Source organism: Pinus tabuliformis, chromosome 9, assembly GCF_031772625.1.
Source record: "Pinus tabuliformis cultivar Carrire ecotype Pingquan chromosome 9, CPIR1, whole genome shotgun sequence".
NCBI classification, from domain to species: domain Eukaryota; kingdom Viridiplantae; phylum Streptophyta; class Pinopsida; order Pinales; family Pinaceae; genus Pinus; species Pinus tabuliformis.
In genome coordinates, this window is record NC_142307.1 from 272,381,979 (window position 1) to 272,402,290 (window position 20,312).

A 20,312-nucleotide genomic window follows, 5' to 3' on the forward strand; every position below is an offset into this window, starting at 1 on the left:
AATGAAGGATTCTAAAATGGTAACTATAGACAATGTTGTACCTCCCCTCACATGAAATACATTTGATTATTTGGTAGCTAACATCATCCCAAGGATATGGTATGCTAGCCTTTCTAATGCCATTTTTATCCTCTACAGGGGTTTCATTGTTTTGGAATAAGTTTTTCTTGGTAGCCTAGCCAAGTGGTTTTTCATCCTTACTCCAGAGCACACCAAGAGGAAGTGTAGTGACCCTACTGATAAAATCAAGGGTTATATCCATGAAAAGACCTCTAAAGGTGACAGTGGCATGTGTTATGGTGTGAGGGACAAAAGAGTGGGAAAATTCTTGAGTAATTTCCTCATCAAACCCTTGGAATTTCTCACAAAAGTTCATCCAATTTTCTCTTGTGAATATCTCCACTACTTGGGGATGTGCATGGAGCCCGGAGGAGTTGGTGGGCTCCTTCCTCATAAAAGCTCCTTTCATTTTGTTTATGCTTCTTGTGGAATCCAAATGTGGAGAAGGAGACAACAATTTTTTAAGAAAAAAGGAGAAATAGAGAGAGTGTGTTTATTTTAAGAAATAAGCAGAAATTTTGTTATGTATTTCTTCCACCTATAGGCTTTATTTCCTCCACAAAATTAAACCACTGCTCGCATATTTTGATATTCAATGCGGGTATGAATAAACCTACCTCCTCAGGTCAAGAATTATGATAAAACACGAGTTTTCTCCCTTCAAAACAACTCACTAGCCCTACTGTAGAAGACTATTGGCCCTCCTGTATAATTCTTGTAGGTTCTCTTGTAGAACCTGTAAGTGCTCCTGTAGAAAATTCCGAGAGTAGGAATATGGGATAGATCAATGGAGAATGATTGTTATGAGGCTATGGGGGGTAGGAGGAGATTGCAGGAGTGGAGTTTCGAGGAGAGAATGAAGGAAAAGGTGGTGAGAGTGCTCAGTGAGGAGTACTTTTACTTTCTATGGACATTCCCAGTGATGGAGGGTGAGCTATCCAAGTTTACACTGGCCATATTCGGACCATTGGTCCCCACCTTCCTTGTCATCATGTCCCTTTCCTCGTAATCATCCCTTATGATTGCATCGCAGTTCACACTTCCTCCACTACTTGTCCTTGACAACTTTCTTGAGATGATTGTGCGCACATGTGGTTGACATCTTCGGATGAGTGGAGTCAACTAGATGAAGGTGGCCAAGTTAACTGGCCACCTTTCCCTCATTCAAACTCAACCATCTCATTACTTTTGCATGCCTTCTAAATACACAAATGCAAATAGAGGAGCGGGTTATTTACTTACCTGAGATCCGAATGTATTTGATTATGAGGTGTTGTGGTTGCTTCTCTCTACTGCATGCCTTTGTTTCCTTTGCTACATGTTGTCTGCTTGCTAATGTGTGGTTGTATCTTGTGCAGGTTATTCTCTGGTTGGATCTAAGCTTCAGGTGCCTTCTTCAACTTCTATATTTGCACCCTCTTGCTGTTGATGCTGGATTTTAATGGGATCAGTTGCTACGGGGATTTATACAGGAGCTCCTGTAGTTGCTTCTCCCCTTGAAACTTCATCTTATTTCTATGCTTGGAGCTTTGAGGATGATGCCAGAGATGGAGAGGTAATTGGTAGGCTTTAGGTGAGGTTGATGGTGCTACTTACACTCTTATTTTTTTGTCTTTTCTTTTTCCTAAAAACCGTTTTTCTCTCTGTGTTTTTCTTGGACAGGAAGAAGAATGATGCTTCGGGTGTGATGCAGGATTGGACATGATGGCAAGGAGGTCTGAATTATTTAGGAGGATTTACAGATTTTTTATGAAGCTTCCTTTTCCCTCAAACTGTCTTTTATATCCATTTCTAGCTCTCTATAATTCCTACAGGAGCCTCCTGTAGAAAACACAATTTTTGAAAAATAAACATATTAAGGTGAAAAAAATGCCAAGGATGATGAAGAAAGGTGTGGGAAGGTAGGACAGGTGCTGGTGTTGGTTTCAGGGCTCCCTTGGTGCCTTCTATTACTTCCTGTAGTCATCTTGCAAACCTGCAATGTAATTGGAAATTCATTTTTCTTTTTATCTTTTTTCTTTTTCTTTTTGAAAAGAACTAGGGCACCTCAGGGAGAACTGCCTGCCCTGGGTGCCTCCAAGAAAATTTTTCACCCAAGGATCCTATTTTTCTCTCTTTTTTTTTTACATCACTGAGCTGCCTCATAAGAGGTTTTCAACCCAATGATGGGACTCAAGCACCTCATGGACGTTCCACTTGAGTCCTTATTTTTTATTTTTTCTTTTTCTTCAGTGAGTAGGTGAAGTGGAGGCTAAGACATGCTGCACTACCATCACTGTCTTATTCAAATATTCAATGAACTCTCGCTTGGAGAGGGGTTTCTTGTAGACTTTCAACCGATGTCCATTGGAAAGCATGGGGATGGCTTCATCATCAATGGTTTTGATCAAAACTGAACCATTGTCATTGCGTTTTTCCACAGTGTAGGGTCCTAGCCATCTTGTCCTTATCTTGCCCTTGAAATATTTATATCTTGAGTCATAGAGTAGTGCCTAATGTCCCTCTTGGAATTGCTTCACCTTGATGTTTTTGTCATTTCATATCTTTCTTTCAAGCTGAACTACTTTTGTATGGAGAACGGCCTACATTCTGTGTTCATACAATCCATTGAGCTGAAGTAATATTTGTTTTTTCTGTGCATGGCTGAGGTGTAGGTCCAGTTGAGCTACCATCCTTAGGGTATTGAATTCAAATTCTATTGACAACAAAGCCTTCTTCCCATAGACCAGCTCATAGGGTGTGAACCCTGTAGTGGTCTGCCATGTTTTATTGTAGGCCCAAGTGGCCTCAACTAATCTGTCTGTATAGTACTTTCTGTTGCTGCTCACTATGTTTATCAGGATCCCTTCCAATGCTCTGTTAGTGAGCTCCACCTGCCCATTGGCTTATGGATGGTAAGGGGTCGAAGTATTTTTCTTGATTCTATGATGTGTGAGCAGGTCCTCAATCAAATTTGAAATAAAATGACTACCTTGATATGTGGCCAATTCTCTTGGATACATGAACTTGTAGAATATGTTTTCTCTCAAAACTTCAGCTACTTTTTCCTCTGTCATTACTTTGATTACTTTTGTCTCTGCTGTTGGGTTGTGTTATATTCTTTCCATGTAGTTAATAGGGGGTTTGAAGGGCACCCGTAACCCCACTTTATGGGGTTTGGGGCAGCGCCCCGAAGAATTTTGGTTTTGGACCATATGTTAGGTTGGGCGGACCCACCTATAGTTTTGTGCATGATTTTCACACATGTTTTTTGGACGCGATGGTTTTCGGTCCATGGTATTGGACGCGATGGTTTTTGGTCCATGGTATTGGATGCTTCGGCATGTATAAATATGTATTGTAACATTGAAAGGAACATAATGAAAAATGAAGCTGTTAGTCTCAGTTTTGGGATCCAGGGAAAAATCTCTGTGCATATGTGTTTTATGGGTTATGCTCTCACATTGCTTATTTTCTTTGTTTAGAATTCGTATGCAAGTAATTTCTGTACAGGGTTAAAACCTACATTTGGTATCGGAGTTGTTTTGGCTTCAAGGGGACGCCTTTGTTGCTGAGGGGTTTCGCTCGGGCCTGTGGTAGACCCTATTCAGTGGGAGATCTGCGAGATCGATTCTGGTGGTGAAAGAAGATGGAAAGCAGTGGAAAGATAGATATTGAGAAGTTCAATGGTCAGAATTTTGAGTTGTGGAAACTCAAGATGGAGGATCTGTTGGTGGATAAAGATCAGTGGATCGTGGTAGATCCGGGTACTAAACCATTGGGAGTGACTGATGAAGGATGGAAGAAGTTGGATCAGAAGGCAAAGAGCACAATACGATTGTGTGTCTCGGATTCAGTATTGCTGAATGTATCATGGGAAGCTACAGCAAAGGCTTTGTGGATCAAGTTAGGGACTTTGTACCAATCTAAGTCTTTGGTGAATAAACTGTTCCTGCGGAAAAGGCTGTATAACCTGAGGATGAAAAATGGAGACTCGGTGACAGAGCATCTGAATGCATTTAATACTGTGGTAAGTTAGTTATTATCTGTTGATATTAAAATTTCAGATGAAGATAAGTGCATCAGTCTATTGTGTTCTCTACCAAATTTGTGTGATAGTCTGGTTATTGCAATAGGTAGCAATGCAACTGCTTTGCAGTTTGATGAAATAGTCTCAGCCTTGCTGACGGAGGAGATGAGACGGAAAAATATGGACAACCAGAATGGTGATGCCTTGTCTGTACGAGGATGGTCCCATAAGAGAAACAAAAATAAGTCATCAAGTGGGAGATCTAAATCTAGAGGGAGATCTAAATCTCTAGGAAAACCTACAAAGGTGGTGTGCTGGAAATGCGGAAAGGAAGGGCACTTCAGAAGGGATTGTAAATCTAAAGCTCCTGATAAAGGAAAGGGATCTGATGATGCTCCTTCTGTAGAGGCGAAAACCACCTCAGATGAAGGTGGGGATGTGTACTTGGCTTCTTCAAGTACACATGTAGATCATGAGGCATGGTTGATTTACTCAGGTGCATCCTTTCACTTCACTCCCCATAGATAGTGGTTCAGTGAGTATGAGAAATACGATGGTGGTGATGTCTTCTTAGGAGATGATAGGAAGGCTAGAATCATTGGTCGGGGAAAAGTAAAGTTGAATTTGCAAGGTTGAAGGGTTAGAACACTTCCGGATGTTCTACATATTCCTGCATTGGCCAGAAATATGATTTCTGTAAGCAAGTTGGATGATGCAGGTGTAAAGACAGTGTTCGAGAAAGATACCTGCAATATGGTTCGAGGAGCACTGATATTAATGCGGGGAGTTCAGATTGGAACTCTGTACAAGCTACAAGGTAGCATTGTTGTTGATGGGTGCAATAGTTCTATGGTTCGTGAAAATGGAGTAGAGAATCTAGTGGTCTCTGGAGAGAAGACCATGTTGTGGCATCAAAGGCTTGGACATATTGGAGAGAAGGGCCTTCGAATACTTCATGGTAAAGGTATGGTAGAAGCTATGAATAATAGCTCTCTGGATTTTGATTTCTGTGAAAATTGTGTATATGGGAAGCAGAATCAGGTGAGCTTCCCCTCTGGTGGTAAGAGGATGAAACAGATATTAGAGCTTGTGCACAGTGATGCGTTTGGACCTATGAAGGTTCCATCACTGGGTAAGTCTGTGTACTATGTATCATTCATAGATGACTTCTCAAGGAATACATGGATATATTTTCTTAAGAAGAAATCTGAAGTCTTTGACAGGTTTAAAGAATTTAAGGCTCTGGTGGAAAATCAGACAGAGAAGAAGATAAAGGTGTTGAGGACAGATAATGGTGGAGAATTTTGCAGCAAGGAATTTGAAGAATTGTGTAAGAAGTGTGGTATAGCACGGCAGAAGACTACTCCATATACACCTCAGCAAAATGGAGTCACAGAAAGAATGAACAAGACGTTGATGGAAAGGGAAAGAAGCATGCTCAGTGGTGCTGGGTTAGGACATGAATTCTGGGCAGAGGCGGTGGATACTGCATGTTACCTGATCAACAGATCACCTTCATCAGCGTTGGAGGATAAGACTCCACAAGAAGTATGGACTGGTAAGAAACCCTTTCTTTCACATCTAAGGGTATTTGGATGTGATGCATATGTACATGTTCCAAAAGAGAAATGAACCAAGTTGGATAGTAAATCTTAAAAGTGCATCTTTATTGGGTATAAGGATGGTTTAAAGGGTTATAAGCTTTGGAACCCAGTCACACGGAAGGTTGTGTACAGCCGAGATGTGTTGTTCAGAGAGGTAAAAGATTTTATTCAACATGAATTCCAACCAAAGGAACCTGAGAAGATAGAGTTTGAGCCAAAGGATGAAGAATCAGACTCTGTAGCAGAGGAGGAATCAGAAGATGAAGAGCCACAAACTCTGGCTGTGAGAAGATCAGTTCGAGAAAGAAGGTAGCCAGAAAGGTATAGTCCATCTACTTTCAGTTCAAATTTTGCTTTTTCTGTTACTGATAATGATCCCAGAACTGTGAAGGAAGCAGTGGATTCAGAGGATAGAAAACTCTGGAAAGAGGCCATGGTCGATGAAATGGCATCTTTGCACAAAAATGAGGCTTGGGATCTGGTGTAGTTGTCGGCTGGAAGGAAACCCATTGGCAGCAAATGGGTGTTCAAGAAGAAGACAAATGCAGAAGGAAAGGTGGAGAAATACAAAGCTCGATTGGTAGCAAAAGGTTATTCCCAGGTGCCGGGAATTGATTTTGGTGATATTTTTTCTCCTGTTGCCAAGGTAACTTCTATTAGATTACTTTTATCTGTTGCTGCTGCTTTTGATTTTGAGGTAGAACAGATGGATGTGAAGACAACATTTCTTCACGGGGATTTGGAAGAGGAAATCTACATGAAGCAACCTGAAGGCTTTGCGGTGAAGGGTAAGAAAGAACTCGTATGCAAGTTAAGGAAGTATTTGTATGGGTTAAAACAGTCACCAAGGATGTGGTATCAGAAATTTGATACATTTATACAGGGACTTGGCTTCACCAGAAGCAAAGCAGATCATTGTGTGTATTTTAAATTAAGTGGTGACTGTATTATTTATCTCGTCTTGTATGTGGATCATATGTTGTTGGTTGGAAATGACAAAGAAATTATCCAGGATTTGAAGACCCAATTGTCCTCCAAATTCGATATGAAAGATCTTGGTGCTGCAAACTATATTTTGGGCATGGAAATTAAAAGAGATCGGTCAAAGAGAAAGCTCTAGTTAAACCAGAGGAAGTATGTCGAGACAATACTCCAGAGGTTTAATATGCAGGATAGAAAATCGGTGAAGGTTCCTATTCCTCTAGGTGTGAGGTTATCTGCTGAACAGTGTCCCAAGACACAAGAAGAGGAAGAGAACATGTCCCGTGTTCCATATGCATGTTCAGTGGGTAGCCTGATGTATGCAATGGTCTGTACTAGACCAGACATTGCACATGCAGTGGGATTATTGAGCAAGTTTATGTCAAAACCTGGGAAGGAGCACTGGACAACAGTGAAGCGAGTTTTCAGGTATTTGCATGGCACTAGTGATTATGGTTTGTGCTACCAAGGAAGACCAGGATTGGACAGAGTGTTGGATATTCATGGCTTTGTTGATGCAGACTGGGCTGGAGATCTGGATCAAAGAAGATCTACAAGTGGGTATGTGTTTAACCTATTTGGAGGTGCAGTCAGTTGGATGAGTAAGAAACAATCTGTAGTGGCACTATCAACTACAGAGGCAGAATACATGGCAGCCACTCATGCAAGCAAGGAAGCATTTTGGTTGCAGAGATTGTGTTCAAGTATGGGGTTAGTATAGGGAGCTATAAGAATAGACTGTGACAGCCAAAGTGCAATTTTCTTGGCAAAGAACCCTGCTTATCATTCAAAGACAAAGCACAATGATGTTCAGTATCACTTTGTGAGGGATATGATAGAAGACAGAAAGGTGTTGCTGGTAAAGGTGGACACTTTGAAGAATACTGCAGATGCATTGACAAAATCTATGAGCAATGAGAAGTTCTCTTGGTGTAGAGAAGCAATGGGAATCTCAGGGCTGAAAAAATGACTAAGCTCTAATGTGGCCCCCTGTGGAAAGAAAAAAACAAGTGGGAGATTGTTGGATTGTGTTATATTCTTTCCACGTAGTTAATAAGGGGTTTGAAGGGCACCCGTAACCCCACTTTATGGGGTGCCCCGAAAAATTTTGGTTCTGGACCATATGTTAGGTTGGGCAGACCCACCTATGGTTTGTGCATGATTTTCACACATGTTTTTTGGACGCGATGGTTTTCGGTCCATGTTATTGGATGCTTCAGCATGTATAAATTTGAATTGTAACATTGAAAGGAACATAATGAAAAATCAAGCTGGTAGCCCCGATTTTGGGATCCAGGGAAAAATTTCTGTGCATATGTGTTTTATGCGTTATTCTCTCGCATTTTTTATTTTCTTTGTTTAGAATTCGTATGCAGGTAATTTCTGTACAGGGTTAAAACCTACATCTGCCGACTTCGTCAGGTAATCAGTGCACACAATAATGTATTGCTTCTGCTTTGAAGGAGGGTTGATAGGACCCACAAAGTCTATGCCCCACTTCTCAAATGGCTCAAAGGTCACTTGAGGTTGCATGGGAATTTCATCCTTTAGTGTAGGTTTCCCCATCCTCTGACATCATTCACGCTAGCTGGTATGTCTCCCCACATCCTCATGAAGAGTGGGCTAGTAGTAGCCCACTTGTAGTATCTTGAAGGCAGTTCTTTTTGCTACAAAATGACCTCCACAAGGCCCATCATGACAGGTCAAGGAGGATTTCAAATACTTCCTTCTCCCTAACACATCTTCTCAAGATCTGATTGGGGCCAAGTTTGAAGAGATTGTCACCAATCCAGGTGAAAGGGGTGCTCTTCCTCACTATATTTCTCTTATCTGTTGAGGATAGATGTTGTGGAAATTGTGCTAAAGCCAAGTAGTTTGCTATATCAACAAACCATGGAGAGAGTACTAAGATAGAAAATAGGTGTTCATCGGGCATTTGGTCATCCACCATTCCTCCTTCCCCTACAAGCAAATTTACTCTAGACAAAAAGTCAGCAACAACATTTTCTTTACCAAGCTTATCAATAATGTTCAAATCGAGCTACAGCAGTAAAAGCAACCATCTAATAATGTGAGCATTCACATCTAGTTTGTTCATTAAATATTTAAGTGCATCATGATCCGTTTACAAAAAATTTTGATAGCGTGTGATATAATGTCTAAATTTTTTTAAAGAATGCATGACAGCTAGGAGTTCCTTCTCAGTCACCGTATAATTTAACTCTGCCTTTAACAAGCTTTTGCTTATAAAGAGTATGGCATAAGGTAACTTTTCATCAATTTGTCCCAAGGCTGCTGCTATTTCTTTGTTCAAGCCATCTGTGTGAATGTGGAAAGGTAGGGCCCGATTTGGGCCTCTTAGAATTGGGGCAGTCACGAGCTTGCTCTTCAAGGTATCTAGGGCTTCCTAATAGTTTTCCAACCATATAAACTCGACATCTTTACTTAACATGCCAAACAAAGGAGAGGCTATCTTGCTGAAATCTTTAATGAATCTCAAGTAATACCCAGCTAAACTAGGGAAACTTATGATGTCTCTCACCTTTTGAGGAGGTGGGACCCTTTGGATGATGGCAATTTTGTTGGGGTCCACGTGTAGTCCTTGTTGAGATATTGCATGAACTAGCATGGTCCCTTCAGTCATCAAAAATTCACATTTTTCTAGAATGAGGGACAGGTTCATCTCAATACATTTGTCTACTACTTTTCCTAAATTAGATAAGGCTTCTTGAAAGTCATAGCCATAAGGAGTAAACTCATCCATGTACATCCCTACTGCATCATGGACTAATTCAGAGAATATACTCAATACCGCTCTTTGGAAAGTGGAAGGAGCATTACACAAACCAAAAGGAATGACCTAGTATGCAAAGGTACCCCAAGGACAAGTGAAAGTGGTCTTATCTTGGTCTTCTAGGGTGATTTGAATCTGATTGTACCCACTAAAATTGTCTAGGAAAGAGAAAAACCTTTTTCCTGCCAGACCGTCAAACACTTTATCTATGAAAGGTAAAGGAAAAAGGTACTTTTTGTTGGCTTTGCTCAATTCTTGATAGTCGACACAGATTCTCCACTTACCATTTTTCTTTAGCACTACCACCAAAGGAGAGACCCGTTCACTGTTAGAGATGGGATAGATGAATCTTGCATCAAGCAATTTCTGTAGTTCTTCCTTAACAATATCTTTAAGTGATAGATTCATCCTCCTTTGAGGCTGCCTGACTATCTTGCAATCCTCCTTGATGTATATATGACGAGTGCATACTGAAGGGTGCACTCCCTTCATCTCCTTATAACTCCAAGAGAAGGAATTTAGGTGTTTTCTCAGAAAGCTACAGAGTTCCTTCTCCTAGGAAGTGGATAGCGATGGATTTATTTTCAAGGTTCTTTCTGGGTTGAACTCTATATTATTAACATGGGTATGAGTGGAGTTGGCCACATAGAGATCAGTTGAGGGGTTGTTTTGGGTTTCTCTTACTATGTCCTCTAATGGTGATACAATGGGGGGTGGATTCTGAATCAGATTTTCAATCTTATCATCCTCATCTTATGGTTTCCCCCCATGGCAATTAGTAATGCACAAAGTTGTGCATAATAGACTTCATCCTCATCTTCCTCCTCCAACCAGAGAGGTAGATCATGTTCTATCAAGGGTTGGGTAGGATGATATAGGATTAACTGCTTGGACATATGCCCATTCTTTATGGTCATGTTCCTAGATCGATAGCTGATTTACGCATTGACAGTAGCCAACCAGAGTCTTCCTAGAATGAGAGGATACCACTGAGCTTTGCCTTTGGCTAGAGAACTAAGAAATCAGTAGGGTCCTCTGAAGAATGAATTGAGACCATCACATCTTCCACAATCCCCTTAGGGGTCATGGTGGAGTGGTCTGCAAGTTGTAGCACACTTGTGGTCTTCCTCAAGGAGCCCTGGAGGTTGACTTTGAGCATTGTGTCCTTTGTCATCACCTTAATGGTAGCTCCCAGATAAATCATGGTGCCATTGATGTGGACATCAAATACTGGGCTTCAACTGTCTAGATATTTTGAACAGATTACCTACCCAAAGATCAGGTCGGACGGTTGATCTATGACATTGATGGTTGGGACATCCCTCTTGCAGCTTCATGGATGCCTAAAGCACTTCTATTTTATCAACCTATTGTAGATAGGAACATCTTTTATGTCTTGGAGAAGTGGTATCTTCACACATAAATGTTTCAATTCTCCCAAGAGTTTAGTTTCTTCTGGGGTAGGTTTGACTGTTGCAAATAGTCTCTCAAGAAAAGGTGGATTTTCTTTAGGTTCACTTTCCTCTTTATCTTCCTCAACCTCCCTAGGTGGATGCTGGCTATCTAAGAGAACATTACCAGATCAAAAGTTTGTTGAGATTGCAACAAGATGATGGAGCTTAGTGAAAAGAGTCGCCTTCACTAAGTGGGCCCGCAGGCTATTTTTGGCGCAAGTCTATTTTTAGACATATGGATCATGTCTATGGATTGCAGGTTGTTGTTTATGGATGATTGATCAAGTTGGAAAAAACAAATGGACTTCTATTTTTGATGAAAGTGTGAGTGATCACAGTGTGAGTGATCAAAGTCTATTTTTAGATTGGCTGTCAAAAATAGAAAAGTCAAATATTATTATCTCACAATAATATTTGGACTATAAACTTAATCTTATTCTCTTGGAGCACTTCAGTTTGAGCTACAGAGGTGGCACATACAACCGTCAGAAGGAAATATGCTTTTCTTATGAGTCATTTGAGTTTTTGCATGCATGACTTCAGTTAGAACTCAATCAGTTGAGTTTGGTGGAGTTGATTGTGGAGTTGAAGGAGTTGTGTTCAGTTTAGCTTTGTTAAACTAGTTATATTTAGTCTAACTGGAAAATAGACTAGAGATGAGTTGGGTGAATTAGTTATTAATTAATTCACAAGTTATTAACTCATAATACAACTAATGAATACATCAGTTAACTCAGTTGCATGTCAGTGCATGTTCAGTTCAACAGGGATAGGTGGTAGAGAATTAGATTACTATCAGTTGTGACTATAGTTGTGCACCAGATCTTGCACAATCAAGGGATTGAGTATGCCAATGAGTTTTCTCACGTATTTTCCCACATTATAGCTTGTGATCACGTCCAACAAAGAGTGAGTGCCTATTTTGCAGGTGAAAAACGAGTTTGGTGAGCCATTCTCATCAGTTCTTGAGCAGGTATTGAGCAGTGGAGGCAGGCAAGCAGTGGAAGAGATTTGGAGATCAGATCTGAGCTGTATTGTGTCTAACAAAGGTGGAGATACTTGTGAGAAGTATTGTGCTGTGTAATGTTATGTGATTCAATCAATATAATATACAGATGGTTGGGGTTTTTAGCGAGATGCTTTCCCTGGGATACATACTGTGTTTATGAGTTTGATTGATGCTTCTATGTGCGCCTGTGAATGTTTCTGCTTCTGTAAATTGATGATCAACGTAGAGGAGATTATGTATTATATATGTTCCGCTTATAATTGTATGATCAGGATAATCTCTGTTGAATATGTGTTACATTATTCAAAATTTCTACATGGTATCAGAGCTATTGATCATCAGATCTACTATTTAGGAAGTGTTTACATTCTATTTCTTCAGGCAACGTCTGTAATAGGGCCAGGTAGCCTCTGGATTCATCCTTCCTTTGGAAGGTGAGATATCCGGTGAATGCCCATACAGTCAATCTCTGTACGAGAAATATTGTGTTCTCACGAATTTTAGATCGGAGGCAATTGAGTTTGGAGCTCGTGGAAATCGAATTTGCAGCAGTGTTGTTGAAATGTCTTTCAGTAGATTACAGATGTTATTCCAAAGCAAGAGCGACCTGGCGCTCAAGGATAAACTCAGTAACAATAAAGGTGAGAATGGATCTTCATCAAAGGTATCTGATGAAGAGAAGTGTGCTTTGGCTGCCAAAGAAAAGAAGGGGAAGAACGAGAAAGCTTCTCATTCCGGTGCAAAAGGCAAGAAGCAGGATATGTCCAAGGTGAAGTGTTTTCACTGTCACCAGCATTGAAACTATGCCACAAATTGTGCGCAGAAGAAGAAGAACAAGAAAGCTACTAGATCTGCAGGGGAAAGGCCTTAGCTTCTCAGTTGGAGCTTGATTTTTCATTGATCGCATGCTTGGTTTCAAGTGTGATGGGATCAGTGTGGTTCTTGGATAGTGGTGCGTCTTTTCACATGACGGGAGATAGAGATTTGTTCTCTGATCTAGAGGAAAAAGATCTTGGAGTGCACATCGAGATGGGCGATGATGGTAGATACAATGCGACCAGTATCGATACCATTTCCTTTGAGAGGGAGTCTGGTAAACCCTTCGCATTGAAGGAATTCATGCATGTTCCAGGATTGAAGAAGAATCTTATCTCAGTGGCGATGTTAGAAGACAAAGGGTATGATATTGTTTTTAGCAAGGGAAAGGCCTTCCTGCGCAGCAAGACAACTGGTGAGACCTGGAAGATAGGGGTTCGAGTGAGGAACCTTTATCAGTTGCATGTAGATGGATGCGCAGCAATGGCAGGCATGGCAGAAGGATTGGTGAGCCGGGATGATGGCGAGTTGTGGCACAGGAGATTGGGTCACCTTCACCATGGAGCCTTGAAGCTACTGCAGCAGATCACTACAGGGCTTCCTAAATGCACACTTGCGCAGTCAAATCAGTGCAAGGGGTGTACTTTGGGGAAGTTTGTGAAAGCCACCTTTCACGAGAAGGATAGTCGCGCCACGACGATCCTTGAGAGAATTCACATAGACGTGTGTGGACCTTTCTCAGTTGCTTCAACAGAAAGACACATGTATTATGTGATTTTTGTTGATGATTTCTCTCGTAAGTGCTGGATCTTCTTCATGCAGAAGAAGAGCGAGACATATTCAAAGTTCTGTGAATTTAAATCACTGGTCAAGAAGGAGTCGGGGAAGAAGGTGAAGGCTCTTAGGAGCGATAATGGTGGTGAATACATCTCGGAGGAGTTCAAGGATTTCTGCAAGACAGAAGGGATTCGTAGAGAGCTCATAGCTCCCCATAACCCACAGCAGAACGGGGTAGCTGAGCGGAAGAACAGAAAGATTGTGGGTGCTGCACGAGCAATGTTGCATGATCAGGGCCTACCCCTTCACTTGTGGGCAGAAGCATGCAATACAACAGTTTATGTGCAGAACCATTGTCCTCATAGGATACTTGGCATGAGTACACCTGAGGAGACTTATTCTGGTAAGAAGCCTAATCTTTCTCATTTGAGGATTTTTGGTGCTAACGTTTACATGCATGTGACGAAGGATGCCAGAAAGAAGTTGGAGCCAACCGCAGAGGTTGGGATATTTGTGGGGTACACTGATACGCCCCACAACTATCGTGTGTATTTTCCAGACAGTGGTAAAACTTTTGTGCGACGGGATATAAAATTTCAAGAGGAGAAAGCCATCAAGTGTTCGCATGAGAGGGAGATACACTTGCATGTAGATGAGGAGCTATTAGTTCCTAATGATGAGCTTCAGGACGTGGATCAGCCACAGGATGAGGTTCATGCAGTGGAAGAGACCACTCATGCAGCGCCAACCATCAGAGGGCGAAAGCGCTTAACAGAAGCTGAGTGACTGGCTCAAGATGCAGAGAAAGTTGTAGGACCACCTATAGCCCAACGCAGGCAAAGACAGTCACCTAATCGGTACACTGGATACATGGCTCTTATGAGAAAGTGTGTTGTGACTGAGCCATCCTCTTTCGAGGAAGTTGTGGAGGATCCCGCATGGGTAGATGCCATGGTGAAAGAGTATGATTCTATTGTCAGAAACAGTGCATGGGAGATTGTTCCTAGACCGTAAGGGAAATCAGTGGTGGGTTCGAGATGGATCTACAAAGTTAAGCAGGTAGCTGATGGGAGTGTGGAGAAGTACAAGGCAAGACTTGTTGCCCGAGGCTTTTCACAGATTGAGGGGATCGATTATGAGGAGACCTTTACACCTGTCGCAAGGTATTCTTCCATACGGACGATTCTTGCTCTCTCACTGCAGATGGGATGGCACATTCATCAGATGGATGTGAAGACTGCGTTCCTCAATGGAGTCATTGAGGAGGAGGTGTACATTGAGCAACCCGAAGGCTTTGAATTCTTCAGCAGCGAGTCGCATGTGTGCAGGCTCAAGAGAGCGTTGTATGGGTTGAATCAAGCACCACGTGCTTGGTATACATGGATAGACAGCTATTTCACAAGACTTGGATTCTCCAAGAGTGAGGCGGATCCGAACCTATACCAGATTGTGGTGGAGGGTAAGTTGCTTATCATTGTACTTTATGTTGATGATTTGATTCTAACGAGTGATGAGCTATTGATACTGTCATGCAAGAAGGATCTTGCTACAAAGTTTGAGATGAAGATTTGGGCCTCCTTCACTATTTCCTGGGATTGGAAATATGGCAGCGCAGTGGTGGACTGTTTGTTTCTCCGAGCAAGTATGCTCGGGAGATACTGGAGAAGTTCAACATGCATGGCTGCAAGCCTATTGATACTCCTCTTCCCGGAGGTTGGAGGAAGGAGGATGCCACTTCGGGAGAAGAAGTGGATGCCACCGTTTATCGACAGTTGGTGGGGTCGTTGATGTATTTGGTTAATACACGACCTGATATATGCTATGCAGTTAACGAGCTTTCACAAGCTATGGTTAAGCCTACCAACCTCTTCTGGAAGGCGGGCAAGCATGTATTGCGCTACTTGAGAGGCACATCGGGATATGGTTTGTGGTACAGACAGGAAGATGAGGTGAAGTTATGTGGCTTCACGGATGCAGATTGGGTAGGGAGCCCAACGGACAGAAAGAGCACATCAGGAGGGGTCTTCAGTATTGGATCGACAACAGTTTCTTGGTACAGCAGGAAGCAGAGATCCGTGGCACTCAGTTCAGCGGAGGCCGAGAATATGGCAGCAAGTTTGGCTGCATGCGAGGCTGTATGGATGAGGAAGATCCTGGTTGGTTTGTTCGGTTCTCATTTGGATCCTACTATGATTTACTGTGATAACCAGAGTTGCATTAAACTCTCAGCTAATCCTTTATTTCATGATAGATCTAAACATATTGACATCAGGTACCATCATATCAGAGATTGTGTGCAGTGGAGGATCATGTTACTTTCGTACATTCCAACGGAGGATCAGGATGCTCATATTCTGATGAAGGCTCTCACCAGGAGCAAATTCGAGTACCACTGAGGCAGGATAGGGGTTGCTGATAATCCATATCTTGTCGAGAGGGAGTGTTGAGATTGCAACAAGATGATGGAGCTTAGTGAAAAGAGTCGTCTTCACTAAGTGGGCCCGCAGGCTATTTTTGGCGCAAGTCTATTTTTAGACATATGGATCATGTCTATGGATTGCAGGTTGCTGTTTATGGATGATTGATCAAGTTGGAAAAAATAGATGGACTTCTATTTTTGATGAAAGTGTGAGTGATCACAGTGTGAGTGATCAAAGTCTATTTTTAGACTGGCTGTCAAAAATAGAAAAGTCAAATATTATTATCTCACAATAATATTTGGACTATAAACTTAATCTTATTCTCTTGAAGCACTTCAGTTTGAGCTACAGAGGTGGCACATGCAGCTGTTAGAAGGAAATACGCTTTTCTTATGAGTCAGTTGAGTTGTTGCATGCATGACTTCAGTTAGAACTCAATCAGTTGAGTTTGGTGGAGTTGATTGTGGAGTTGAAGGAGTTGTGTTCAGTTTAGCTTTGTTAAACTGGTTGTATTTAGTCTAACTGGAAAATAGACTAGAGATGAGTTGGGTGAATTAGTTATTAATTAATTCACAAGTTATTAACTCATAATACAACTAATGAATACATCAGTTAACTCAGTTGCATGTCAGTGCATGTTCAGTTCAACAGGGACAGGTGGTAGAGAATCAGATTGCTATCAGTTGTGACTATAGTTTTGCACCAGATCTTGCACCATCAAGGGATTGAGTATGCCAATGAGTTTTCTCACGTATTTTCCCACATTATAGCTTGTTCTCACGTCCAAAAAAGAGTGAGTGACTATTTTGCAGGTGAAAAATGAGTTTGGTGAGCCATTCTCATCAGTTCTTGAGCAGGTATTGAGCAGTGGAGGTAGGCAAGCAGTGGAAGAGATTTGGAGATCAGATCTGAGTTGTATTGTGTGTAACAGAGGTGGAGATACTTGTGAGAAGTATTATGCTGTGTAATGTTACATGATTCAATCAATATAATATACATATAGTTGGGGTTTTTAGCGAGATGCTTTCCCTGGGATACATACTGTGTTTCTGAGTTTGATTGATGCTTCTATGTGCGCCTGTGAATGTTTCTGCTTCTGTAAATTGATGATCAACGTAGAGGAGATTATGTATTATACATGTTCCGCTTATAATTGTATGATCAAGATAATCTCTGTTGAATATGTGTTACATTATTCAAAATTTCTACAAAGTTAATTTCTTGAATCTCCATAGCATAAGTCAGGCATGACGGTTCCCCACTATACACTTGCTGAGCTTGTCTGTTGTTCGGGTTAGGATTTGGCTGGACAGGCATTTGGGGTTGCTTCAGTGGAGTAGGAGGTAACAGTTATGGATGGGTAATGGTGGAGGGAAAAGAGCGAGAGGAGAGTTGTATTGGGGCCTCCACCTCTAATGAGATGCATTCCACTGGGACTGCAGCTGAGCATAGGATTGAAATGAATGGGTCGCTAATTGGGCATGATATGGAGATGTGAAGGACCAAGGACGAGGTGTGGGCTAGGGACTTTGTTGGGGTTGTAGTATGCTTGAGATGTCCCCTGCATCACTTGCTAGTATGGTCTAGGTCCATGCGGCCTCCTTTGGCTTATGTAATAGAGTTGTTCAGTGACTCCCTCAGCCCCGTGATATACAACTTTAAGTCCATGTAAGGAGGGGCACTTGTCTGTAGAATGATTTTCTTGACAGACTGAACAAAATTCTGTAGTGTTCAATGGAATTCATTCCTAAGATGCCTCCTGGTGCATCTAGGGAAAAAAATTGCCAAAGCCGTCTTTGCTTCCTCTTGTTTCCTTTTGATATGTAAGGTATCCATTTGCATGGTAAAGTCTGCAACATCTCACTCTTGAAGTCTTCCATCATGTTTCCAATTTCTCCTTTAATGGATGAGCTATAGGAAGAGGTACTGGTTATGGGTTGACTCCCCCTACCTTTTTCTCTGCTTGCTCTAGAATGGTTTCTAAAAATAGTCTTTATGTCCTGATAGGACTATTGGTAGATGTCTCCTGCAAAAAGTAGATGGAGAGTGTCTAAAAGATCTTCCCGAATTCCCCTGGACAGGACCAGCTTTAGAGACTCAGGGTCAAGGGTACACCTGACCCTTTTGTAATTGAGCTCGAACCTCTCTTCATAGTCCTCCAGGGACTCATCACTTCCTATGGTCATTTAGAAAATTTCTTATTTATTATCTTTTGACCTATAATAGTCTCAATACTTGTTGTTATAGGCTTGCTGCATCTGAGCCCAAGTTGTGATGCTATTTCCAGGTTATCCCATCAACCAGCGTAATGTTGCATCCTTGAGAGTAGAAGGGAACATTTTCAACTTTTTTTCATCCTCTACATGGTCATAGGTTCGATAGATAACAACAAAGTCAAACAAAAAGGTGTCAGCATCCTCTATAGTCAGACCGTGGAAATGAGGTAGGGAGGAAGGGCTTATATTCTTCATTTTGGTGTCCCCATTGGTCTCCCAAATAGGAAAGGTGCCCTCTATTCTCTCTCCATTCCCCCTATCATTTCTGTGTTTACCCATTGGCTCCAAAAGAAATGTTTTCTTCTTCTTCTTCCCCTATAGGTTCTTCAAATTTGTCTGGCTATTCCTCTAAGGGTTCTTCTTGATTGTAGCCACCGAATAAGAGAGAAGGTTGGCTGTGTGAATTAGTGGGGTTGTTGGGCAATAATTTTCTTGAGTTATCTCTATTCCTTTGAGGCATGAAAGGAAATATTTTTAGTTGGTTTTTGTTTCTTTTTCCCCACAATGATAGTACCTGCAAAACTAAAATTGATTGAACAAAACAAATTGCAACTAGCTGACATAAAATTGTTGAATGGAAACCTATAAAATTGAAGAGGAAAGCAAGGAAATGCAGAACTTGAAAGAAAAGAATGACTAGTCTACTCTTGATGAAATGAAATTTGCTGAAAAGAAATGCATAACTTCAAGGAAAAGAAAGGACTAGTCTACTTTTGCTGAATAAACTATTAGCACAATCATGGAAAATTTTAGGGGCTAATGTTCGCCCAGTGGGCTAATTTTCCATGATTTTTCCACAAAAAAGATTCGCCAATTTCCAATTTTATAAAAGATGATTCGCCCAAATTTTAGAAAATAAAATTATTTTACCTTAAAAATCGCCAACATTATATAGAGACTATATATAAAATAATTATAAATTTGATTAATTTTACAAATATATCAATAAAAATTTATAATTTGCATATTAGGGATTAGTGAGATTCGCCAATGTTTTAAACTTCAAGAAAATTTTCCATCCTTAAAATTTTATATAAGAAAGTAGTAATCACACAATACTCTGACACTTCCCTAGCAATGGCACCAAAAATTATGGTCAACGCTAGTATTTCCGCAATAATGTTGCAACTCCTGGGCTACCTACTTTACTCTTATCAACCTGATAGTTTGTAACAAACTTGGAAGCGATGGTGTTGTATGCACAAGTACTAGTTCTTACTGTAGCTTGTCACTAGGAGCTCAAGCCAACTTCTATGGATTCGAAAAGAAGATTTATATGTGATGAAAGGAGAGAAAGACTACTCTACAGATTCTACTCTAACTGCGGAAAGGAGAAAAACTGAAATGTAAAGCAAACCAAGTAAATCCTAATTAACCAATGAATCCTATATAAATCACTATCACAACCATGAAAAGAATTTCATTACCTACTCAAGGAAGTAAACAACATCTAACTAATCTATTTCTGGAAATAATGAGAAAAGAACATCTTTTTGGATTCTTATGTATTTTTATGTGAATTTGACATGAATGTGATTTATTGTTTGTGGATGTTGAAGGGTGGTTTTGGGACATTTGAGGATGTAGGATGGTGTGGATGGGTCCTAAGAGTCTCAGGTAGCGTTTTGGAGGCTTTTCCCACACTCGGCCTTGAAAAGAAAGCCTAGAGGAAAATCTATAGGAGGACACAGGAAATCTACAAGAGGAAAAACAACGTTCTATAGGAGGTCTACAGGAGGACGCCGAGATTAGTTTTGGCTGCCTTGAGGGTGTGAGAGTGGGTGGAAAAGGTGTATTAATTTTGTGATGAAGTGTTAGGTATCCTAGGTCTACCAAGAATCATTAGGAGAGAGAAAGATGAATGGATTTTTTCAAGGAGAGAGGAATAAATTCTATGGAAAATGCAAGAAAATAAGGCAGATTTTGAGGGGAGACTTGGGTGACCTGTAGGGCATGAATCAAATGGAGGATTGGATGTCTGATAGGCTGGCCTACAACTAGAAGATCTCGGCTGCATAAACAACTAACAATAGACCAATGAGATTAAGCAAGCAATGAAATAAGTGAATCTAGAAAAACAGAGTTTTGCATCAAACTAATCTAAACTGTGAT

At 41.0% G+C, this 20,312-nt stretch overlaps 1 protein-coding gene across 1 annotated transcript in view; it reads left to right on the forward strand.

Annotated features, from left to right (window-relative positions):
- The first annotated feature begins 847 nt into the window (after positions 1-847).
- LOC149148237 (uncharacterized) overlaps positions 848-20,312 on the forward strand; it is a 190,525-nt gene continuing 171,060 nt past the window's right edge. The window contains exons 1-2 of the mRNA XM_089442113.1: positions 848-989; positions 1,419-1,447. Of these exons, the coding sequence (XP_089298239.1) occupies positions 848-989; positions 1,419-1,447 (171 nt within the window). The remainder of the gene's footprint in view (positions 990-1,418; positions 1,448-20,312) is intronic.